Source organism: Phytophthora ramorum, assembly GCF_020800215.1.
Source record: "Phytophthora ramorum isolate Pr-102 chromosome Unknown Phyram_PR-102_s0009, whole genome shotgun sequence".
Taxonomy (NCBI): Eukaryota; Oomycota; class Peronosporomycetes; order Peronosporales; family Peronosporaceae; genus Phytophthora; species Phytophthora ramorum.
In genome coordinates, this window is record NW_027150655.1 from 762696 (window position 1) to 789103 (window position 26408).

General features: G+C 53.7%; 1 protein-coding gene across 1 annotated transcript; it reads right to left on the reverse strand.

Moving 5' to 3' along the window:
- Window positions 1–23851: 23851 nt before the first annotated feature.
- On the reverse strand, window positions 23852–26287 carry KRP23_9955 (putative exo-1,4-beta-xylosidase bxlB; the record flags this gene model as incomplete). The annotated part of the gene is made up of 2 exons (XM_067895575.1): window positions 23852–23856; window positions 23932–26287. 2 exons carry the CDS (start codon window positions 26285–26287, stop codon window positions 23852–23854), a joined length of 2361 nt encoding a protein of 786 aa, XP_067741778.1.
- Window positions 26288–26408: the final 121 nt, after the last annotated feature.

The window sequence follows — 26408 nt, forward strand, 5'->3', positions numbered from 1 at the left end:
GGTTCAAGAGATTTGGGGTCGTCCTCCTGTGGGTGTCGGACCAAGGGGCCCATTTTAAAAACGAGGTCGTCAACAAGCTGCAGCGGGCGCTCGGCGCGCACCACCACTTTAAGACGGCGTACACCCCATGGGCTAATGGCACTGTTGAAGTCGTCAACCGCGAGATCCTAAAGAGCATCAAAGCATTGCTAAGCGAGCTGCGTCTCCATGTCAGAGACTGGCCAGCTATTCTGCCCGTCGTGCAGGCGGCTTTGAACGCGATGCCGGCAGACCGGCTAGGAGGCAAGACGCCTCTCACTGCATTCACGGCTCTACCTGGTGGAGCCCAGCTCCACAGCATCCTGCATCCACGCGAGCCTGTGGACGCGTCCATCGAGTGGGTTGACAGCGAGGTGCAACGCCACTTACGATATGTTAGGGTGGCGCTCGATGCTATGCACACCGAAATGGTCAACGCAAGCGAGCGACGTCGCCGCGCCGCCAGAGAGCGCCACGCCCGGCGCCAGGGTGTTCGCCTGCAAAAGTTCAGCGAGGGGGATTTCGTGTTGGCCGCGACGGCAACCGGACGCAGCGGCCACAAGCTCGCGCTGGTCTGGCGCGGACCAATGCGCATTGTGCGCGCGTTGAACGACTACACATTCGAGGTCCAGGACATCATTGCCCCGTTTGCCATCTCTATTCGCCATGCTTCCCGTTTGCAACTCTATCGGGATGCGGCACGCGGACGTGTTGAAGAGCCGCAGGAGCAGGCCATCTACGGGGAAGGCGGCCATCTTGTCGAAGCTCTTCGCCAGTGCCGCCTAAGTCCAGCGACGCACCACTGGGAAGTCGAGGTCAAATGGTTCGGCCTTGACGATATTGAAGCATCATGGGAGCCCGCGGAGACGATCAAGGGAGATGTCCAGGCCATTTTTGACGCCTTCGTGATTGCACAACCCGACGACCAGGCTCGCACCGCGATGGCCCAAGCGTTCCGGTCCCCGACCCCCGTGCCTTCGGTCCGCCTACCCCGTCTCCCACGCCCACGTCACGGACGCGCGTCTCGCCGCGTGACGAACGCGTAGTGCACGTCTACCGGGGGCTACACTCTGTCGGGAGGGGGAAGTGATCCGCCAGGATACATCCGCACGCACCTGCCGGGTGCATCTGCGGAATGCCCACCGGCTGGGCTCAGGAGGAGATCGGCAGGTTGAAGACCGCCTCGTGGGTTCGGTACTTCAACCTTGTTTCGTAAGCTAGCTGCGAGTAGTTTTACAGGCAGACTCACAGGCTAAGATTCAAGTCAGTTTCGAATTTGCTCTCCGAGGAGCAGTCCGTTGTGGACACGGAGCAACGAGCGCTGGGACGTACGCCACCTTTATGCTGGTGCAGGGACGATGCGATATGCTCCTGCTGCTTCCGGTAACAACAGGCTTTGAATGCCGAGACCTTCGCGACAATCAGAAGAGGAAGTCATGTCGGACGAGCCGATCATCACGGTGAGATCAAAGGCGGAAGCTTTATTGTCGACAGGGGCTTTGAAGCTGACGGAGGTGTTGCTTTTGTGGTGTGTTGAGGATTTATACTGATCTTCACTATAGGACTTGCTGTAATTGTGACAAATTGCTGGAGACGTATGACAATACTTGAGAGGTAGAACTAACGGGCGAGAAGCCCCAGTTGAGAATACACTCCGTCCCTGAAAGGTGGCTTTTGCCGCCAAGATCGTCAACTGACATCGACGTTGTTCTCTCTGCGCTTGACTGTATACCGTAAAAGTTATATCGAAAGCCACCCCTTGCAGCACCAGTACGCCACATTCCAGCCAATCAGAGGTCGATATTTCGATCATCTATCATGTTTTATCGAAAGACACCCCTGAAAATTACCCACAATAAATTACCGACCCACCCTCCACTCATTTTGCAACCTTCAGCATCTCCGAAGCATGCCCCGCGCGGGCCGTCCCAACATCCAAGGCTTTGAGGCAGCCCCCACACAACACGAGCGCGATTCCGTCAGTTTTCTCCGTAAAAATGCCATCATCAACTATATCTCGAAGAACGGCGTGGCTGGGGCTGTCACGAGGTTTTACTCAAGCCTTCAAGGCAAGGCGCGAAAGGACAAGAAGCGCCAGCTCCTCAAGTGGTGTGAAGATCGCTACGAGATCGCAGATCAAGTAGCTAAAGGAAACGGACATCTTTTCAAGATGCCACGAGACGGAAAGGGGCGTGTATTAACTCGCGAAGCTGAGGATCAACTGGCTTTCTGGATCCGTGATCTACGGCGCGAAGGGGTTCCTGTGTCACCTCTGATGCTACAGATGCAAGCCCGTGCTGTCGCCTCTGAGCTCGGTCTGATCCGTCACCAGTTCTCTGGGTCGTCATTGTGGAGACGGCGATTTCTCAAGACGTACAGGCTCTCGCTTCGAAGGCGGACACGAATCGGGCAGCATACCCCCGCTAACGCTTGCCAGGTTGCTGATGAGTTCCAGAAGAAGGTGCAAGATATCATGCTTGAGCACGGGCTGACCGAGGTGTACAACGCAGACCAAACCGCGCTGAACTTTGAGCACTTGCCAACGCAGACTATTGATGAAACCGGCACGCGGACTGTTTGGGTTCGGAACAGCGGCAAGGAGAAATGCCGCGTCACGGCGATGCTGCTCGCGGACTCGCGTGGACTCGTACGAGCGCCAATGCTGATCTTTAAGCAGCCACCATCCCGCGTCAAGGCGACGGAGCTGCACAACAAGGCCGAGCAAAACGGCTGGGGACGTGACTTGTGGAAAAAGATGAGGAACATGCAGGTGTCGACAGGGATGTCGATATTCTGCAACAGTAAGGGTTGGTGGAATTCCGATCTCTCTGTTGAATTCCTTAAATTTCATTTTGAGCAGCGCGAGGACCTCGACGTTCCAGTCCTCCTCATCTGGGACGACTTCAGCGGTCATTGGACGGAAGAGGTGGTGGCTTGCGCCAAGAGGCTCAACGTCATGCTGCTCAAGGTGCCAGCCGGCTACACATCGGTTTGTCAGCCTGCTGACATCGCATGGATGAAGCCCCTGAAAGTGCAGCTCCGAAAGCAGTGGCTAGCGGATATTGAGCAGCAGTTCCACAGGCACAGAGAGAAGCAAGACAGGTTTGTGCTGGTGCCTCCGACGCGAGAGACTGTCGTGGGTTGGTTGCATGCAAGCTGGAACGGCCTGAAGAAGTCTACTATTGTTAGCGGGTTTAGGAAGACTGGAGTGCCGTCAGACCAACGAGAAGTGCCGGCCCATCAGACCGAAGATGACGACAAGAAGTTGGTAGAAATAGTAACGCTGCTATCGAGCTGCAACATTGCCCATAATGTGTCGAAAGACACTTAAATTTTCTAATAAATAAAGGCTCTCTTTATGCATTAAACGGAGGGGACGTCAGCAGGTGCACCTACTTCCTTGGAACCCTGGCACCAAGACTTCCCCATTTTAAAGGAGACTTAACTTTCCGAGTGACCACAGAGGGATTTGAACCCTTGATCTGCCGTGTCAACGGCAGCGCTTCTCACCAACTGAGCTAGCGAGCGGCCAACATAAACATTGCAAGTAATTTATCTGAAGTTTGCATATCCCATGCACCTTGCACCCTGGTGCTGCGAGGGGTGGCCTTCGATATAACTTTTACGGTAAGTGGAAACACTCCACTTCATGGTGTGCTGTAGGACACGACGATCCTGCCGGAGGATGCCGAGGTGGCTACGACCAAGGAGCCGCTGGAGCAGCGCATCCGACCCTCGGTGCAGGACGGCGGCGGCAACATTTTCCACCAGGTCTTCGATGAGAAGACGGGAACGGTCACGGTCTAGCTTGCGCGTTCCTGGCCGATCTCCCCCGTGGGGCCCAAGCACGGCGTGGAGGACACGCTGAACCACTACATGTTGTAAATTCGTGGATCTGACGCCAGGATCCACCGGCGATGCTCCGCGCAGCTGAAGGTCAAAGCTGGCGAAGGTAAGGATAGCAAATGATAAGGCCGCTAAGGGACCACAGAATCTCACTCTCCATTCTACCCTGAAACTCCAACTTCTAACTCTACATTCCCGAGGTGCGCGGCATCAAGAAGTGGGTAGACAAGGAGGACACCCGCAGAGTGCAAATTCCTGCCAACCAACGAAACCCATCGCCTACATTGCTCCGACACATTGCGAGTAAACCAATCAACCACTCAAGAATCTGCAGCAAATAATATCAATCGATGTGTAACTTAATAGCTGTTTGTGTGTCTGATGTTGCGGCTGAAACGTGCACGAGGCTTGTAGGATTGGGTCTATCTTGGTGTCGTCGAGCGAGATCCGGGCACATCTCACGAAGCAAGTCTCGGACGCAAGCGACGAAGCAAAGTAGGAGAGCGAGCGAGTGGACAAGCGGAGTGGTCGACAGAGAGCAATGAGTCCCTGTCGATCACTGCAAAAGGCCACCACACTCGCACCTCACGCCAAGCACGCCAGCAGCTACAGCTTGATCGAGGGTAATGAGCCCAGCTCAACTGAGCCTGCTGGCGTACCTCACGCAAAGCCTGCCATGTAGCGGGGCTACACATTCGGTTCACCTCCTACCTTAGAGCAACATGCACTAAGGGATACATTCAGGTGACCACCACAGGGTGGTCCACATTCATAGCAAAAGGCATATGACTGGTAGAAAGTAACACCTTTCTACCAATGAGAGTCATTCAATAGATAGGGGTTCTGCCAGCCATCCAATGGCAGAACCTCTCATTAGAAATATCAGTTTTAGGAGGAAACCCCATTTACAATCAATACAGTTCTCATTTACCACCAAAGCTTCCGTTTGGTTCATTTATCTAGGTTTAAGTATACTTGTGGATACAAGTATACTGAACTTAAGTAAACGACTCCTACGCTTCCTCATACACGTGCGCACACGTGTAAGCTTAAGTAGTGGGTCTAAGCAGACCCATTACACCTGGTAGCACTTTGTAGTCCGTCCAACGACCGACTAACACGTTCGTATGGAATACGAACGCGGAGCTGAGAACCTGCCCTCGGACAGTAACATGTCCGTGGGTAGCCCAAACACGTCTGCAACGCATGTTGCGCGTGCAGACTGCCCCCACCTGTCGGAACCAGAGTGAAAGGCCCTCCAACGACTGTCAACAGTCATTGGGGAAGCGGCGGTAGCAACGATGTTGCGAACGCTATCACCGACGGAGCAACACGGTGTTGCTCTGGGTTTCATCGTGAAGGAACAGCGTGAAACCGCTGCTCGAACTTCGGTGTCGCCATCGGCCACACCGCGCGTGGAGTCATTGAAACTCCACGTAAGCAGCTACGTTGGAAGAGAGGGCGAGCCTCTCCTCCGTTGGCTTGTCGAGGTCGACACTGCCATTGCGGCTCGACGTATCGTCGACCCGTTGTCGAAGGTTGCGTTCGCCATGTCATGTCTTGGCGGACGAGCAAGGCGTTGGGCGTACGGACGCCGACTCACAGATCCTACGTGCTTTAGCACGTACGAGGATTTCAAGGAGGAGCTCAAACTTGCGTTTGAGCCCCCGCAGAACGAGTTCCGATCGAGGGCGGAGTTCCTCGATCTGCAACAGGGCAAGCATGACGTGCATGCTTACGCCCAAAGAGCACGGTACTTGGTCTCGAACATCGTGACCAACCCGATCGACGAGGCGACAAAGGTCGTCACGTTCATGAAGGGCCTTAGAGATGGGCCTGTGAAGACCTATCTCTTCCGAGAGTATCCAAATACTCTCGAGGCTGCAATTGCGCTTGCAATGCAAGAAGCGTTTAGCCTGCGGCAGGCTAAACTGCATGTGAACGCCCCACGGCTAATGCCACGACCGGTGGCAAGACCGTCGGGAGGTCCCGAACCAATGGACCTCTCGAGTGCGACCGCTGCTGGTTCCCAGCAGCGTCGTGGATCAACGAATGTGCGTTGTTTCCGCTGCGGAAACATCGGTCACTACGCCCGCGAGTGCACAGCACCTGTGCACGCGGCGAGGAGCCGTCGTGGCGATACTGGGTATCGTCACGGGCAATCAAAAAACTAAAGGGACCAGCAGGCGCGGGGCGCCCTGCTGGTGATGCGATCGAGCGTGTCGACATCGGACACGCTGCAATGAAGATCGCTGCCCCCAGTGAGAGTCAATCTCACTGCAAGAAGCAAGATGACAAGCCGAACCTTGTCATCCTGAAGGTAAGCTCGAAGAGAGAGAAGTCTCTTCGTGCTCTAGTGGACTGTGGTGCGTCGAACAACTTTGTTCGACCGCAGAGCCTTCCAAGGCTTGACTTCGAGGAGGTGGAAACACCTCGAAGTCTATTGGAAGTGAGGCTAGCAACAGGTGTCGTTGTTAGAACCGAGAAGCGTATCGTACGCGTACGCTTCTCTTATCAAGAGAAGGAGTTCGTCGACGAGCTTATCGTCCTGGAACTGGACGATAAGTTCGATATGGTGTTGGGCATGCCGTGGCTTGCACGGCATGATCCGGTGATCGACTGGACGAAGCGCACGATCGTGCGCTTCGGGAGCAGCAGCAGCGCGACAGAGAGCGATGGCTCTGTCGGCGCAGCACATGCACCACGTGGTGCATGCGGCCCTCCACTAGAGACAGCGCGGAATGCGGCTGTCTCCGATCACCCCAAGCGAACGCCAACGACTGCGAGAGTCGTTGGGAGAAGATGTGAACCGAATCAGCAGGGCCTGGTTCAATCCGATTCGAGAGGGTCTCGAAGCGTCCGGGCCGACGCGGTAGTGTCGACAGGTAATGTCGACACACAATTGGTCGAAAGACACTCCGCCGTTAGGCGTAGAGGTAAAGAAGACGCGTCGGCTCTGGGAGCCGACGCTACAAGCAGTGCGGACGGTTGCAAACGTCCCGCACCGGAAATGCTTGCGAGCTCGCGTGCAGCCGGGCTGCACGACGAAGCGATGCGCGATCAAGCCGGGCTTGAACGCGTGCGCCCGCGGGTAGAACCCGCCGGCGAATACAAGGAACAACTGTCCACGGCCGGGCCTGGACAAGAAGAAACTCGCGGAGCCGGGCTCCGCACGAGAAGTGAACGGCGCAAGCGAGAAAAGCTGCGCAAGTCTCGGTCAGGGACCGAGACGCTACAAGCAGTGTCTGCCGGGCAGACACAGGAGTTGGAGACGACCGTCGAGACATTGAATGTCTTGACGCGTACGAGTATTGGTCTCCAATACAAGAAGATGAGGCTGAATAATCCTCCGACGTTAGCGTCGGAGTTGATGTCGCTCCCAGTCACAAGCTGGAAGCGTTTCGCTCGCGAACTGCACGATGGACGCATCGAGCAGATCTGCATCCTCTCGGACGTCGAGAGGATGACGTGTGAAGCAGAAGAGCTGAATCAGCTCATCTCTGAGGGCGCGGACGCCCTCAGCGCGAAGTCGAAGAAGGAACGCTTCGACGAGCAAGGCTGGGACTCGCTCAAGGCGAGCCCCTTTTACAAGGTCTTGCGTGAGTACAAGGATGTACTCCCGGATGACATTCCTGCGGAGTTACCGCAGGATAAGGGTGTTCAGCACGAGATTGATCTCGTGCCGGGAACGAAGTACTGCGTCACGCGACAGTGGCCACTGCCGCGTGAGCAAGTCAAGGCAATCGACGACTTCTTTGAAAGTCGTCGCAATGCAGGACAAGTGCGGGAATCGAAGTCCCCGCACAGCGCGCCTACGTTCTGTGTGAAGAAACCACAGGGCGGGTGGCGCATCGTTCATGCGTACAACAAGCTGAACGATGCGACGGTACCGGCGCAAACGCCGATACCTCGAAAAGATGTGATCATCGATTCGATGACCTCGAGTACTATCTTCAGTACTCTGGATCTGAGAGACGGGTTCTATCAGATCCTCATGCGTGAGAGTGATATCCCTCTCACGGCGGTAAGCACTCCGAGCGGCATGCTCTGGGAGTGGCTCGTAATGCCGCAGGGGCTGAAGAACGCCCCAGCGACGTTCAACAGGTGCGTCACGCACTTGTTGCGCTCGGTGCGCGACTTCGCACCGAGCTATTTCGACGACGTGTTCATTCACAGCCGGGCTGTGAATGGGAAATCGGATGTGGAGATGCATACAGAGCATCTCCGCAAGTTGCTTGAGCTCATGCGAAAGCACAAGCTCTACGCGAACCTGAAGAAGTGTATCTTCGGGGCGACCGAGATACCCGTACTTGGGTGTCTCGTGGGGAAGAACGGCGTACGCCCTGACCCAGGAAAGGTCAGAGTGATCAATGAATGGCCTACGCCTTCAAACGTAAAGGAACTGCGGCAGTTCCTTGGACTCGCCACGTACTTGTGCAAGTACGTGAGCAACTACGCGGGCAAGATTCGCCCGCTGTCGCAGCTCTTAAAGAAAGAGGCTGCATGGGAATGGACTGCTGATTGTCAGCAGGCCTTCGAAGCGGTCAAGCAGGGCTTGACTGAGGCGCCGATCTTGGCGGTGGCCGACCAAGATCGCCCATTCCACGTGGTGTGCGATGCATCCGATTTCGCGATCGGATGCGCACTGATGCAACTCGATCACGAAGGTCGTGATCGTGTGGTTTACTACCAATCGCGTCAGCTGAAGCCAGCTGAGCGCAATTACCCGGTACATGACAAGGAACTCCTTGCCATGAAGTATGCACTCGCAAAGTTTCGAGTGTATCTACTTGGGAGTAGACCATTCGTGGTCTACACCGACCACGCATCGTTGCGTACGGCGATCAAGTCGCCGCACATATCACAAAGAATGGCACGGTGGCTGTCATTCTTTGCTGAATACAACTTCCAGGTTGAGTACAAACCTGGAAGGTTGAATGTCGTGGCCGACGCGCTTTCGCGTCGACCAGATTATGCGGTGCAAGAGGCCGACGCCAACGCAGTTGGCGTCGTCAGGACGACTACACCCTCGTCGTCCTTGCTGGACGAAGTGAAGGCCGCATACGCACATGATGCGGATGCGAAGCAATTGGTGGAGTACTTCTCCACACCTTCTGACAAGTCTCGTCAGAAGCTGGCCAAACACCTTCGTGCCCGTGTACACCGTTATCGTGTACACAATGGTCTGCTGCTTTACAGCGCAGTCGACGACAACGCAGATCGCATTGTCGTGCCGGATGATCATGAGCTGAAGCTCAAGATCACGTATGAGTACCACGATGCCCCGACATCGGGACATCCTGGCCGTGAGAAGACATATTTGCTTCTCACGCGTGACTTCTATTGGAGTCACCAGTACAAGTGGGTACGCAAGTACGTTCGTGCTTGCGAGGTATGCCAGCGCGTGAAGCCTGCGCCCAACTCGCAGGCTCCGCTTCAATCACTACCGACTCCGTCGGAGTGCTGGCAGTCCATTTCAATGGACTTTGTTTTTGGTCTTCCGCAAGACAACAAGCGGAGGACTGGTATTGTGGTCTTTGTTGACCGCTTCAGCAAGATGGTGCATCTTGCTGCAGTACCAGCCGAGGTGACAGCCAAACAGACGGCATGTCTGTTTGTCGACCTGGTGTTTAGACACCATGGTATGCCACTCGACATCGTGTCGGATCGGGATCCGCGCTTTACAGCGCGATTCTGGCAAGAAGTGTTTACACTTCTTGGGACGCAGTTGTCCATGTCGACTGCGGATCACCCGCAGACCGACGGACAAACAGAGCGTGTCAACCGCGTGCTGGTTGACACCATGAAGAGCTACGCGCACTCGTTCCATCAATGGAGCGACTGCTTGCCGATGGCGGAGTTCGCCATCAACAACTCGGTGCATGTCTCGACAGGACACACACCGTTCTACGTGAATGCCATGAGGCACCCACGCGTACCGAGCGTACTCGGTGCGGTAGCTCCTTCCTTAAGTGGGGGAGGATATCCGGTTAATTCAAAACAACCGGATAAGCACGCTGATACAAGCAATGTATCAGCTGTGACGACTCGCGCACGTACTGCGCGCAGTCATGACGACAACAAGACAGTGTCTACGACGGGCGTAGACACTTTAAACGACAACGAACATCACGCGCAGGCCGGGCCTGCTGCGAACAAGGAGCACGAACTGAACCAGGGGTTCAGCTCGGATGCAATGGACTTTGTCCAGCGTCGACAAGCCGTAATTCGGTTTGTCCAAGATGCAATAGCAGCTTCTGTCGATCGACAGAAGCTGAATGCCGATAACATCGGCAGGGGAAACACAAATGAATTCAAAGTTGGTTCATTAGTTCTGTTAGCTACTCAGAACCTAGCTAAACATGCAGTTTCCGATTTCGGAGCAAGCAAGCTTGCTCCGCGCTTCATTGGGCCATTCACCGTGTTGGCGAAGCATGGCAACGCGTACACACTGGACATACCGTCCAGCATGCGCTTGCACCCAACGTTTTACGTTGGGCGACTGAAGCCGTACGTGCAGCACGAGTCACCTACGTCTGGTGACTCGCCAAAGCGCTCTCGAGCGCGGCGACGCGCTTCGAGACGCCAGAGAGTCTCGTCCCGACCTCGACCTTTACGTTCGAGGTCGTCTGCGCAACCTCCGCGAGCTGAGCCTTCAACAAGCTCAGCTCCTGACGCAGAGCAGCGAACTGCGACGCTTGGAGACGCTCAACAGCCTCCAAGCGAGACTCAAAGTTTGGTTGACCAAACCCGGGGCGTCTTCCCGTCCCCCCCCCCCCCCCCCCCCCCCCCGTTGCGAGACGCACGCGGGGCAACTCGCTGGATCGTCCAGCGAATTGTTGGTCATCGGAACCAGACCCAAGGTCCGGTTCATTTTCGTATTCGTTGGAGAGGATTTCCTCCCCAACACGATACGTGGGAATCACGGAATGTCCTGATGGAGGACATTCCGGAAATGGTGACGGCGTACGAAGGCCGCCACCGCCACCTCCGCCGAAGGGCGTAAAACTTGGGCGAGCGCTGTAGTCGCCTACAGCACTCGGATAAGTGCTGCGATTATCCGCAGCACTAGAAGACGTCTGCGCCTGAAAACTGGCGCGCAGGGTCTTGAGGTCGTCAGGTACACACATGGACGTGTACCCGTTGACGTCCCGCTCGGTGATGCGTACTGCTCCGGGGTAGCAGTACTCACAAGCAGTGTCATAAGGCACTGCGCAAGGAAGTCCAATACCGACTGCACCATGGTGCAGTCGTTCAAGTTTACCACGCTTCGAGAATTTCTCGTAGCGCTCCCGCGCCTGGCTAATCCGGTCGCGATAGCCAGCGGGGTTCTTGTTGAAGTTTTCAACAAAGGCACTCCAACTTTGACAAAGTGCCTGCCACTCGGGCACTTTGCTTCTGCGAGAAGTCTTCTTACTCGCAAACCATCGGAGCTCATGGAAGAGCCCGACGTAGTAGTCGCGCCTTTGATTCGTTAACGGATCAAAGTGTACTCGCTTCGCGACGTCATCGTCAACGATGGCGTTGCACGAATACAGCGCGTACAGATTCGGTGGCGCGGTCGCACCGAATCGGCTGCCGATCTCAGACTGAGACGGCATCCACGGCTCGCGCACTGGCTCAGTGTGCGAGGCCGCAACAACAGCGGATGGAGCAGAGTCATCTCCATCCCGCGGAGTCGTTAAGGCTCCAGCGGCAGCGAGCGGTGTTCCACTGCCGCTGCGCGAACGCTTCGAGCTCGAAGCGTTCGGGTCGTCCTCGCGTGGACGACGCAGACCCACATTGGGGTCAGTGTGGCCCGGAGACAAGATGTCCTTGTCTCCTTCGAGTTCCCCCTCCTCGACTTCGCTACCGTAGTCGAGGGGAACTCCCTCTCTCCACCCGGAGAGTAGATACCCACTCCGGTTTCGACAGCAATGATCTTGCCTGTCTTGTTTCGGATGGCATGTTTCTCATGCCATCTCGAGTGGTATCCAGCAACAGAGAGGCGACTCTCTGTTGCCGCGCTTGTCGGCATCGCCATCGAGGCGATGCCAGTAGCGGTCGTGGCTGAGGCAGCGGCCGTCGTCGCCTTGGAGGCGACGACAGCACTTGCTGTTGCCGAAGCGGCCGGCGTCTTGGACGAAGACGTCGTTGGCGTGCTCATTTGGAATGAGCACGTGTTCTCCCGAAGAAAATACGGATTGACGTGTCGAGACCGGCACGTCAAATCCTAACGGGGGGATGGTGTAGCGGGGCTACACATTCGGTTCACCTCCTACCTTAGAGCAACATGCACTAAGGGATACATTCAGGTGACCACCACAGGGTGATCCACATTCATAGCAAAAGGCATATGACTGGTAGAAAGTAACACCTTTCTACCAATGAGAGTCATTCAATAGATAGGGGTTCTGCCAGCCATCCAATGGCAGAACCTCTCATTAGAAATATCAGTTTTAGGAGGAAACCCCATTTACAATCAATACAGTTCTCATTTACCACCAAAGCTTCCGTTTGGTTCATTTATCTAGGTTTAAGTAAACTTGTGGATACAAGTATACTGAACTTAAGTAAACGACTCCTACGCTTCCTCATACACGTGCGCACACGTGTAAGCTTAAGTAGTGGGTCTAAGCAGACCCATTACATGCCAAGCCTCGGCACTCCACGCCCAGGAACCTCCATCGTAGAATAGCCACAGAATCGCGCGGGACAGAGAGAGATGAGTCTCTGCCCCGCCAAACTGGAGAGGCCTTGGAGAGCCGACCACGCGAAGAGGCAGAAATGAGTGCCTCCAAGCGGGTCAGTTCCCCACGCCACCATTCCAACTTGTCGCTGATCATGATCTTGCCGCAGCAGCCGATACGCAGGAGTCCACGTCCAGCATTCGTCAAAGACGACTAAGCTGCCGACCGCCGAGAAAGCTGCGACGTGGGCGATGGCGAAGGCTCCAGCGTCTTGGTCTTGGACGCCCAACCGAACGACTTGTTGCTCGCAGCACTCATCGAGTCCTTGGACAGCTGCTGCGTCAGCGTCGGTAACTTTACAGGTGCCACCGCCGTCTTTGTCGTGCTCTTGGAACGCACCGTAGTCTCTCCACTCAGCTAAAGCTTCTCCTGCCTCACCAGAATCTCCGTTAACGCCACCTCCCGCCTCTGTACACGGCGATATTGCATCTCCATCGGCACCTCGACAATCTAAGCCGCTTCCACGGCCAGAAGCGTCTTGCTGGCGGCGTCAGCTTCCCATCTTGTCACTAGGAGACACTTCCTTGGTTTCGCGTAGTGTCTTCTGCGTAGCACTAGGTTCAGGAGTAGCCTGGTAGGGCGAAGTGTCGTAAGCTCCTGATACCAAATAGTAATGTGAGGTCTTCATTTCGTCTCTTCAGTGGTTTTGTGTTATACTGAGGGAAAAACCTCCAAGGCGGAAAACCTTCTTGGTCCTGGTGAACACTGCAGGCTGTCTGAAGCAGCAGGGATATGGTCTTAAGCTTCAGGGTGACGCCGTTTCTCCAATCTTCGTTGGCCTTCGATTCTCCTCATGCATACGACCTTAATTTCATAACCTTCACGTTGCTATTCGCCCTCGCCAACTCCCACCTGCAGTTGCTTATAAAAATGGAGTCATGCATTTACCTTCACTATACGTATATACATCTACAACTGAAGTGACATTTCTCTTTCAGCCGTTGCTTCCTTGTCGCTCACGGCGACCACGAGCAAGAACGACTTCGAACTAATGAGCAGAACCTCGTAGTCATAGCCGTTTTCCCGCTGGTCTGCAGCACCTTCATCAGTTTGCAGAGTGTCTCAGCCTTGGCCTCTGCGAGTTCATTGGTCTGTCTGTCCGTGGTCTCCTCGCTGGACCGGCGGGATATGGCGAAGACGACACGCATCTGATTGATGACATCGCCGAGATTCGCAACCTCACTCTTGGACGTCGTCTTGATCACCGCCACTTCACTTTCGAGCGTCACAATTTTCTGGGTCAGTGCTTGCTCCCGCTCCTTGACCAGGTGGTGTGCCTCAGTGACCTTGCGCTCCTGCTCGGCCTCCGTGGTAAACGATTTTGGGGACCATATTTGGTACAAGTCAAACACGGTCAGCTGACCAATCCCTTGATCTATCCGGCTTGACCCACCGACTTGACCAACCTTGACCAGCCTAAGGGTTAGTCCAAAGACAAATAACAAGAACTATAGCTACTGGTGCGTTTTCACCTGCTGTTTATCAGTTCAATGAGCATTTATTGTTGGGTTGGCTTACATCTCAATGTCTAGCAAACTGTTGCGGCTTCATCGGCACTCTCACTAAGCTCTACTGGCAATGACAAGTTTGTTGGTTCAGAATCCCGGCTTCGATGTTCTTAGAGCGGTATTTGTACATATCTTCAATCCTGTCGACGTAGCACTTTTGACAAGGACTCGAATCTCGTTTTTGGTAGGCGCAGAGCCTGCATCTTTCTTCGGTAGGCCTACTTGAAATGAAAATGGCAGCCCACCAGATCTGCCTCTGGAAACGGTACATATGCTGCCTTCTGCAATGCTGCGTCAAAGTCGCATGTAGCTATACGTGCTTGGATCATGGCACCGGCAGCAATGTTCATGGCCTCCATGAGGTGTTAATACGTATCTTGCATTTTGGAGGAGCACAGGGTGAAGACCACCGGCACGAACATATCCGTCGTGCTGTCAAACACCATCACAACTGCGCATTAATAAAATGGACGGGGACACAACAAAATGTGCCGTCGATGAATACTGTCATATTTGTGTACTTCAGTAGCTTGACAAGGGCTGGATGTTCCCACCCCACAAAACTCTCTAGTGTAGATCCACTCATATACGACCTGTTGAACTGAAAAAAAATAGCAGGTTGGTTCCTACCACAAACGACAGCGGCGGCACTTCGACAATACCATGCAAATCTGCGCCAAAATTGCTGCATGGGGTCCTGTGAATGCGCAGAATGACTTGCTCACGAGCTAGGCGGCATTGTACTATTGACAGTTCCTCAAGGTTGAAATCTTCTCGACTGTGCTTCTAGATTCGTTCTCCCATCAATTTCATGCCCGTAAGTGCTATCATACCTGTCGCCTCCTTTATCGGCTCTGTCATATTCTACTCCAGGTACCATCACAGCCGTGCGCTTGCTTGTACAAGAATGTTCACCCCAAATTACATACCCGCTTTTCTGAATGTGGAAATGCAACTTAGCTGTGCATTGTGTGCTTCTGTGCGAGCTGCATCTGTATGATAGTATGTTCCCCGCCCGACGGTATCCCGTGTATGCGTGACCCGCTGCATGCACAACGGTGCCTCGGCTATGTTTGACGTTGGACTCAGGTACATTGTGATCCATGATGGATTCGTCTGTATCAGCAACTACATCATTCAACGGTGCCGCTAATACGAGTGTATATGATTTAGTTGACGGTGCAGTGTTGAGACCTACGCTGTCAGCTTTTCTGTTCATTGAGAGCATGTCACATTGTGTGTTCTTGCGTTAACTGTCGGACCGCCCATCGCGACATGAGCTGCTGCTGCAATGCTCGTTCCACTCAGGGTCCAAGCTTCTGCCACAATCCGGGAGCCTGGAATCAGAAGTGCCTCAGCGATCCAAAATTGTCAAAGGTCGTTGAAAAGGAAGGAGCGGAGGCGAGGGAGCTTAGGGAAGACCAGGTAAACTGAATTGTGATTTAGATATTAAAGTGTCGGGATGTAGTGAAGTCTGGTCTCCATTCAAAGTACTGAATGGATACATTACGTAGAGAACACACATGTAGAACTAAGTAATATCATATCAAGCTCTACAAGACGGGATATGGATGAATATACGCGTCTTTCCGACGGATAACAAGGCAGGATTGTTACGCATCCTTATTTTGACCAATTACATAACGTTATTCCACTATTTTGTCCAATTAAAAGTATTAGGGTTAGGGTTTCCATTCCGACACTTTCCGACAAATATTTGTCGGAAGTACAGCCAAAATATGAATATCTACATGCGAATACCAAGGTAAAATATATTTTGCAAATATTCTAGCCATTCATACGATTAGGTGCAGTCCTAGAGTAGGAACATGTTGACAGGACAGTCAATATACGGAAAACTCGACACTTATACGGTTTATTCGACACTTGTACGGGTTACTGGACACTTGTACGAGCTATTCGACACTTGTACGGATTAGTCGACGCACATATAGTCCTTTTAACAAGCATTTCTAACAGTAGCAAAAAAGAAGAAAAGGAGCCATGAGTCTCACGGCGTTCGTCCCTACGAACACTCAGAAAGCGCGTACCACCGCGATTGCAGCTTTCGAGCGGATGCTGGAGGAAGAGGATGTTAGCGTAGAGTTTCTCCATGCTAGCTTTCTCCTTGACACCTCCGGTAAACGTTTAGCGGTAACAATGGACCGGTTCGGCTTCTATCTCGCTACAAATGAAGGTAAGAAAGGTAAGCTTGCTCGCAACACTGCGACATCATATCATAGAAATGTAAAACTATGGCTCTTCGACAAGTATCCACACCTGCGTGTGCCTACTGAGTTGATCTTATTGAAGCAAGGAAAAACTCTAGATAAGCATTGCTTAAAACGAGAGAAGGGCGGCTTAATTAACAAAGCTCCTCCTTGTACAAAGGAGGATTTACAGTCTTTGATCCGCTATGTGTACAGCACAGCACGAGTCAATGCTGACTACCAAGACGCTGCACTTGCATGCTTGATGTGGCATTGCTTTGGACGATCTTCGGATCTGGGCTACATTAGAAAGCAGCACGTGTCAGTGTCAGCGGATGGCACCTTCTACCTTCGGCTACTCCGCGTCAAGACGTCAGAAGAGCAGGGACTCACCTTGGTCCCGGACAAGGACGACTTCCTGACGTGTCCTCTGCATGCGTTGGCTATAGCGCTGGCGACGCAGGACTCTCCGTGTGCAGCGCTGCTCGACCAGCTCCCAGAACTAGTGTCGGAAGGCGCGATGCCGCTCGTCTTGGGTGCCCCGCTGCATGACTTACTGTCTGTCGAACTTGCCTCCCTCCAAGTGTCTGTGGTGCCCGCGGCGGCATCGCTGCCGGTATCTTTAGACGCAAGCTGTTCCCCAGCTACCGCCGTCTTCACTCCGCCTACGAGCACAGAGACACAGACCACAACCGTTTCAACGCAGAAGAAGACACCCAAGCGGGGAGAAGACAGTGTACAGGCGTACGTGAACAGGATGCTGAAGCGTGTTGCTGAGCCGGCTGGAGCAGCCGCCGACTTGACCTCGCACTCATTCCGGCGCGGTGGAGCCCAGCACGCGAACGGAGACGACCGTCTTGCTGCCCAGTGGATCTTTGACCGCGGTGCATGGGATATGACGAAGACCAACAAAGCCTTCGCGTACATCACGAACACAGCGCGGGAGGACAGGAAGGTTGCTCGAGTCTTGAGCGGCTGGAGCGCTGACGACAATCCAGCGATCATCGACATCGTGAAGCTGGACCATACGACTCAGGAACAACTTGGACGTTTCCAAACGCTCCTATTCAGTTCCTGCTCGGGTCTAAAGGATCAACGACTCAACGTAAGCAACAAGGTTCTCAGTGTTCTCACTGCATACCTGATCCGGTACTACCCGAGGTTGAAGAAGCTTTCTCCAACTGCCCCCATCGTGATGCGTGTGGATGAGTGCATGGTGGCTGTTGGCATCCAGACCGCCGACATGCTCGCGTGGTCTGTCGCCCTGAATGACGATGCCTCTCAACCTGTCCAAGAATCAGAGCAAGATACAAGCAAGTACACAAGCCCAAGAATCGATCACCTTTTAGATGTAATTGATGAGCTTATTGCCTCGAACAAGGCCATGGCTGCGCGCATGACAATTGTCGAGGCTGCGCTGCTTCAGTCTAAGGGGCTACCAGAAACGACTGAAGAAGAACAATCACATGAGGCGTCAAATCAAGAACCCAAGCCTAAACGCAGAAAGAAACAAGCTACGAACCTGTCGTCAATGTGGTTCGAGTGGTACACGCGCTTGCCGCGCGTCTGGGACTCCGCCGATCGCCAGAAGAAGTCGGAATCCCGCCACGTTGTCGCCTTTATGAAGCTCTTCCTCGATCAGGGCTTCATCCTTGACGCCAAGACGGTGGACTTCAAGGATCACGTGCTGGAAATTGGTCGTCTCGCTGAGCGCAACGTGCTCGAGTACTTGCGGGGTAATGGCATCAACGCCAAGGGAGCCGGGAGCGTGCTTCGCGAGATGCGGAAGCTGCTTCGATCTGGTGATCTTGACGAGCGCATCATCGCTTACAGGTTTCTCCTCGCGACTGAGCGAATCCAAGATCCAGCTCCTGTGGACACACAAGACATACTCTCAGTGACAGGTCACGTGTGATAAGTGTGAGCAAGAATACCAGAAAACAGAAATGCGATAGGCTGCTGAGTAACCATGTACATGTGTCGGATAACCCGTATATGTGTCGACTAACCCGTACATGTGTCGAGTAACCCGTATACGTGTCGACTAACCCGTACATGTGTCGAGTAACCCGTATACGTGGTGATATATGTGGTTGTCGAGTAACCCGTATATGTGTCGACTATCCCGTATATGTGTCGAGTAACCCGTATATGTGTCGAGTAACCCGTACATGTGTCGAGTAACCCGTATACGTGGTGATATATGTGGTTGTCGAGTAACCCGTATATGTGTCGAGTAACCCGTACATGTGTCGAGTAACCCGTACATGTGTCGAGTAACCCGTATAGTACGAACATTCTCACTTTGGAAAGCGACGAGCGATGGACACGGTCACCGCGATCACTGATCAACAGAAGTTGGAGGCTGTATCGCTATGGAAGCTGGAGGGGTGGACTACCACTGAAGCGTCCAGACACCTGGGGGTTTCTCGATCAACGCTGCTGGGATGGCGCGCAGCTGAAGAGAAACTCATAGCAGGCGTCAACAATGCCACCACTACTCGATCCGGTCCCCCATCATCTACACACGGTTATGAAGAGGACCTCGTGAACATGATAAAGCTCTCTAGCGATATCGACGCCCAGATGACGCGAGCTGCTATCGTCGACGACTGTGCAGTAAAAGTTCCTGGGTTCGTTACCCGTACGAGAGGAGCACAACTGTCGTGGTTAAATAGATTTATCAAGCGCCACAAGCTTAGTGAATTTATCGCCACCTACGAATTCCACATGCAGCCCAGCAAGAAGAAGAAGTTCAAGGTCTCCCCTCCTGCGGTATCGGATTCTCCCGCTAAAGTCCCTCCAGCGCCGCCGAAAAGGTCGCCTAAAAGCTGTGAGGCGATCCCAGGTTCTCAATTGGAGGTGCCTTTATCGCCAATCGGAGCTCACCATTCTCCATTGGAAATGCCATCCGCGATTGATAAATCGACGGAACCGCCCAAGATTATATCATTGGTCGACAGCACTGAAGAGGCGATGGAATATGATTCTGGTGGAGAATATGATAACGCGTATGTGGACCCATCCAATATTGTCTGTGAGACTCGAACTCCCAGCTTTGCTCTTGGAAAAACCAACATTCGCTTGGTTGTTCAGCGAACCTATCTGGAGACATTGGAATGTGATAATTGGCTAAATGATGTTGTTATCACGTACTACATCAGGGAACATATACCAGTGTATGGGAGAGCCTATATAATGGACGCGAATTTCTTTGGATATATATTTGCTGCATTCAAAAGTTCCGGGCGAAGCATGAAGTCGGCGTACAAGGAGTGCTGTGGAGTTACGAGTACATTTCCCTACGATAGCTACGATCACGTGATTGTTCCGATTAACATGGGATATCACTGGACATTTGCTGTTGTACAGAACCCAGTGCACGCAGTCGTTGGTTTACGACGATGTATTGTCCACGTGGACTCGCTCGGTATTTCGAAGATTGAAACAGTCAAGAAAGTTGTGGGTGCGTACTTCGATGAAGAACTGAAATCGAAGTACGCAGATAAGGACGCAACAGCATTCATCATGCGAGGCGTTCACACAAGCCCGAAGCAGACAAACACGGACGACTGCGGAGTGTTTCTTCTCTACTTCATGAAACGTGTTATTGAAGCCTTCCTGCAAGGTGACGTGCTCCTTCTTCTTGACATCGACAAAATCTGCACGGTGTCCAGATCGACGCGCTTTAGTCCTGCAATGTTCAGGAAGGAAGTCACAAACCTTCTCTCATCAGGAAACAAGTAGCTGTAAAGCGAATAGGAAAATCATTTTGCTTTGATTGACTTTATATAAAGCTCGCACCTGTAGAAACCGAAGCCGGCAGCACACGCAGAAGCAGGCAGCACACGCAGACGGCAGAAGCAGGCGGCACACACGCAGGCAACAGCTTATGCAGGCGGCAGAAGCAGGCAGCAGAAGCAGCAAGCGGCAGAAGCAGGCAGCAGAAGTAGCAAGTGGCAGAAGCAGGCAGCACACGCAGGCGGCAGAAGCAGGCGGCACACACAGACACACACAGACAACAGCACACTCAGACAGCAGAAGCAGGCAGCACACGCAGGTAAAACTGTGAGAAGTTAGTAGCAGCAGGTAGAGCAAAACAGATAGGAAATGCCAACAGTAGGGAATTGGACCCCCCGCTCGTTACCATCCGAGCGCTGCACCAGCAGTGTTGGCTAAGCTTGGCCGCGTCCTTAAAAGCAGAGAGGTGTGTGTGGGGGGGGGGGGGGGGGCGAGCTGGCTGCGGAGCTTGGACGAAAAAAGAGAGACTGAGAGCATACTGGGGTGCGGCGCCGAAGTGAGCTGTGAGTGTCCTCGTGTTGCTCCGTCATTGGCCAAGTAAAACCTCGGTGAGGTTTTATAAATGAGTGGCTTAGGGATCTTATGTCACTATTGCGAGAGTTGTGCCATTCTTTTGAAACCAATCGCTCCTAATTGTGGCCCCCCCTGGTGAGATGCAGCCCTCACTAATGAATTTGCCGGCCCTCGTGCACATTGCTATGGGGCCTAAAAGCATGCATATATGAAAAAGTCGATTTTCTCGGCCCAGAGGCCTCTACAGCCCATTTCCTTGCTGCTGTGAGTTCTCTTTCGAAAGCTGACTGACCCCCTCTCACACTAGTTTCTCTTTTATTTCCGATCCCACCTATTTCCGATCCCACTTATTTCCGATTACTATCCCGTCTTTGTCTAAATCCTGAGTGTCGGAAAGTGTAGGGAAGTCGGAACGGTTGCGATATGGAATAGTCCCTCGTATATCCCCAACAAAAATGAGGTACCGCGATGGGTCACACGAATGGCCCGCCTCTCGGCCCCGAGACGAATGATGCCCATGGCGCACGCTGCGTCGCCGATTTGATTATCACACACGGCCTGAGCTGCTGGACCTGCTTCCACGGCTCGGACTTCGTTGCTGGCTTGAGTCGTGTCCACAGCATGACTTCGGTGCCGGCTTGAGATGTGATTACGGCTCGGGCTTTGGCGTCTGCTTGACACTCGCGAACGGTTTGAGTTGCAGCGGCTGCTTGGATCGCTGGGGTACCAGTCGTGGGAATGGTACATCAAGATCAGTCACGCCCGTAATCCGAGCTGCGGTACTGAGGCGAGAGACGCACACAATCCGAACTGCGGTGGTGGGCTGATCCATCTTCGACTGATGCCGGGGGTGATGCTGGTGATAGCACTAGAGCTGGCGCCGATGATGCTGCATCATTCAAGTGCACGGTAGCGCGCGGGGAGAGGAGATGGGGAGGGTGTCAAAGTGTTTTTGTTCGTGTCTGCAAAAGAGTAAGTGACAGGGTTGGTCAACCACCAAACCACGTAGTTAAGCTGCGCGTTTGCGTTGACCCCGTTTGTGATGACCGGGATATGGTCCAAATAAAACCCTTCGGTCTCCGTCTCGATATACAGCTCAGCCACCCTGGCCACCCTGGCCACCGGTCAGTAGGTCACACCAGACTCCTACTCTAGGAAGGTGGCGTTCTCCACGTTCAGCACCTTCTGATCCATCTCCTCCATGAGCGAATCGCATGCGCGCTCCAGCTCTGAGTGATCGGCCCGAAGTGGCTTCTGATCGGCATTTAGGTGCATGATCTCCTGCTCAATTAGAAAGGCCATGCCCTCCACCTTTCTGGCATCGCGCTGACGCTCTCCGTGCTCATCCTGAAGCTTTGATAGCGCGGTCTTGTTCTGCGAGTGCTTATTCTCCAGCAGCGAGTGCTTCTCCTCCAGGAACGAGTGCTTGTTCTTGATCTGCGTCAGCGCCTTGCGAACGTAAACCTTGGTCAACATGGTGGTCTTGGGTTTGGCTTGCTTGATTCAGCTTCAGTTATGGAATGAGCAATAGCACAGTGCCAAGCCCGAGCGAGAAAGTGCAGCACTCTCACCCCCAGAATGATTCACGACTTTGGAAAGTTGCGCGTCCGACTTGTCGAAGCAACTAGAAGAATTCGGGCGCTCCGGGCCGCGCATTTGTAGTGGATCCAGGTGATCCTGCACAAGTTCAACACGATCCCGACGCAGATAAATAAGGTGTTCGCCTCATTAGAGCTCCGAAGAAGTAGTGCAAGATGCGACCAGCAAGGCGTTTGCACTGAACTCGTTCATGGTGGTGGTCATCGCGTAACACGAAGCGTTTTCCTGGATGTCGAATACGAGGACAAGATCATCGAGGAAGCATTTGTCTGCGACTCGCAGATCGTTGGTGTGTGTGTGGACAGTTTGACTGCTGTCCGACCCAAGCAAGCCTCAAGAAGCACGTCGTTACCAACACGGAGTTGGAAACCAATTCGCCGTTGCTTGAGGCTTCACAAGACCACAGCATCTCCTAGATGAACGTTGTCAACGTGCGAAACTGGAACGCCACGTTGCCAACTGAGACGGTCGCATGCTGTGGGACGGCACCGTCGCCTTGGATCTCAAAGATGCGTGCACATCCGCGTCCAGCTCAAAGACTCCTGATTCACCACGTACACGGAGATCACGTTGGTGGCCAGCTACCTGCTGTACATGGCGTTCTTCGTGGTGCTTGGAGGCACTGGGCGAGTTCCTCCAGAGCCAGCCACGACAAACAAGAGTGTCATTTGGAGGAAGCTGTTAGGTGTCGCTCCTGCTGGCACAACGCCCAGCGCCACTCCTGTCGCTTCGACAAAATAGTCTGTTACGTGCATCGACGTGTCTATAAAGGGGGGGGGGGGGGGGGGGGGGGGGGGGCGTATTGCATGGAGGATCCCATGTGTGGTGCGTTCTGGCGACTGCCTGCTGGACCGCTGTGCCCAACATGCGGTCCGAGAGCAAGGGGCCCTCTTGACTGCTTGCTGTCCGCCATAATATCTATCGTGATGCTGGGGTTTTAAAAATAAATAAAAAGACCGGGAAGACACAATGAATTGCGTGGTCTTTAGTGGTGTGATAGTTTTTATCCCACCGTTTCGCAGAAAATACCATTCGGACGTGCGGAACTTGTAGTTCCAAACTCCCCAAACACCCAACATCAGCGTCGACAAGTCTGATTGAATCACCATCCTTTTGTCCCGAGCCGCTGTTCGAGCAGTTTGAGGTTTGCATCGATGAAACTGATGATAAGGACACTCCAATTTCCGTTGAGGTCGTCGAAGGCTCTCGACTCGAAGTAGAGCAAACGCAATACCCATATCTTCAAAACGAACACGAAGCCGTCTATTCAATTCGGTGCCATGACTACTTGAAGGAACTTCAATGCGAACGAATACAGTGCTTCAGAAAGCGATTAGAAGGAACAGCCAGAAGTATCCCAGACATATACACTGTTGACGAGACGTCTGCAGTGTATAAACAGACAAAGCAAGCTGATGACAGTGAGATTCGAAAGCCGTAAGTCAACACGATCAAAGATGCAGCACTATCGCGCTATCATGGACATTCCGACGTAACCGACCTATCGAATGTTGCCGTGCTTTTTTGTTAGTAAAATTTACTTCATTACATGGCATCTAGCGAAGCGCCATGATACGGCCAGTGGCTTGTATGCGACTGAAGCGGAAACACACTTCAAACAGCTAACCTAATCTACAATCCCAACGAGGATTGCAATCAAAAGAATACACATGCCTACTACTCCAACACGAGTACTCGAAGTCGTACCCGATGTGCCTGAAGCCTCTGAAAGTGGAAACGGCTGTACACGAGCTCGAAGAATCGCTTCACCGCCCTTGACCTCCACATTGAATGTCAAGCGCTCACTCCCACCGTTGCTCACGATGACTTCGTACGAACCGGGGAAGCTCACCACATTGCCCTTCTCGTCTACCAGGGCCATCGAGCTGCGCGTCACCGTGAAACTTGCTCGCGTGCTCTCCAGCGGCTCCAGACTCACTCGTTGGTAGTCAAACAGTTGCTTGTTCAGCAGCGTCCCCGGACCCGTGACACCCGTACTGACCGGTCGGAAGAACGCGAATACGACCTCGTCGCCAGCAACATCGCCGTCGTTTGATACCGTCACAGAGATCGTCGTATTCACAGAGTCTGACACCGCTTCAGTCGAGTACCCAACATCTTCACCCTCGATCCCCGCGCTTGAGCTTGAGCTTGTCCCAACCGTACCATTGTCGGTGGACAGTGAAAACGTCGTGTAGCTGAGACCCCACCCGAACGGAAACACGGGCTGCTCCTTGTAGTACCGATACGTCCGGCCGGGATGCTTCGTCATATCCATGCTCTTCATCTCCACGTGGTCGACGTAGTCGGAGCGGTACATGGTGACAGGCAGCTTGCCACTCGGGTTGACGCTGCCGAAGAGGACGTCGGCCATCGCCTGCGCTCCGAAGAACCCTGGGTAGAAGGCTTCGACGAGTGCGTCCGTTTGTTGGATGATGTCTTCAGCACCAAGGACACCACCATTAATGAGCACCACGACGGTCGGTTTGCCTGCGGCTCGCACACGCTCCAGCAACTGCATCTGGATGCTAGGCAGCTTGATGTTGTCACGATCACCCACTTCTTCCTCCACCGTTGAGTCAATGCCCAGGAACAGCACGACGGCGTCCGCTTTCTTCGTGGCAGCCACAGCTCCGTCGAAACCAGCAGTCGAGTTGCCCTTGATGTCACAGCCCGCAGCAAACGTCGTGTCCGAGGCGCCGTTTGTAGCAATAATTGCCTCCAGTGGCGTCTGCACGCACCCCACCTCGTTATAATCGCCGTGGCACATCTGTCCCAGATAGTTGCCTAACAATCCGCGCCTCGACTTCGCGTGCGGACCCACCACCGCCAGTTTGATGCCCTTGCTGAGTGGCAGTACGGACCCGTTGTTCTGCAGTAGTACAAGCGATTTCCGCGTGGCGTTCAAGCTCAGTTCCTGGGCAGCCTTCGTGTTCACATCGCTGGCCGCCACGTTCCAGTACGGTTGGTCATCGATAGGGTCAAAGAGTCCCAGTTCGAAACGCAGCTTCAGCGTGTGACGCAGCGCGTCGTTCACCGCCTTCTCTTCCAGTTGGTTGCTCTGCACGAGTTTCTTCAGGCATGTCTGGTATGCCGGTCCGCTGTCGATGTCGGTGCCTGCCAGAATTGCTAGCCGAACTGCTTCACATCGCGAACCCGTGTAATGGTGCATGTCCGAGATGGCCTCAACAGCACCCGAGTCGCTCGTGATGTAGCCGTCAAAACCCAGAGTGTCTCGTAGGAGCGTCTTCACAAGCCGGTTGTTCGCACACATCGGGATGCCGTTCACGCTATTGTACGAGCACATGATACCCTTCGCGTTGCCGTCCACCACCGATGTGCGGAAGGCAGGGAAGTACGTGTCGGCAAAGTCGTACGGCGACACGATGGCGTCGAACTGCATGCGATCAACGCCGCCGTAGTTTTCGTACGAGTACGCGACGTAGTGTTTGAGTGTGACGACAGCCTGCAGGAATCTCGAATCCTTGCCTTCCTGCAGTCCCCGAGTGTAGGCGACGCCGTACTTGCCATTCACCAGCGGGTCCTCGGACGGTGTCTCCATGTTGCGACCCCATCGCGGGTCGCGGTTGATGTTGATATTGGGCGACCAGCAGTCGAGTCCGAGGTGGGGTCCGCCCTTGTAGTTCTCCGTGGCACCCTCAAGCCACAGAGCGCGCAGCTCCCACCCGATGACCTGGGCCATGTCGAACACCACCTGCGGATCGAAGATGGCGCCGAGGTTGACAGGGTTCGGAAACGATGTGGGGCAATTGGTGCCGCATGTTGACTGCACACCGTGGACGCAGTTAGCTCCCCAATTGTATTCGGGCAATCCGATGCTGTCAATGTTCCCTCGAGGACTCGCGCGGGCAGTAAGTAGTGTGGCCTTCTCTTGTAGCGGCAGTCGAGATAGTAGATCCTCCACCCGCAGGTTAGTCGACAGTGAGGGATTGCAGAACGGCAGTTTCTGGGTGTCTTCCCCGACGCATGCGCGAGGAATGTCGGCGCTTGCGGGTGGTATCGCCAAGTTGACAATGGCGAGTAAGAATGGTAAAACGATCATTCTGGCACCGTATCGCCGATTACCAATCCAAAATGAAAATGCGTCTCCATTAGTCAGGCCACCGGTCGAAAGACGAAAGACAACCCCTCGAACTAGCCACACACTCGCTTGCTTAACTGAA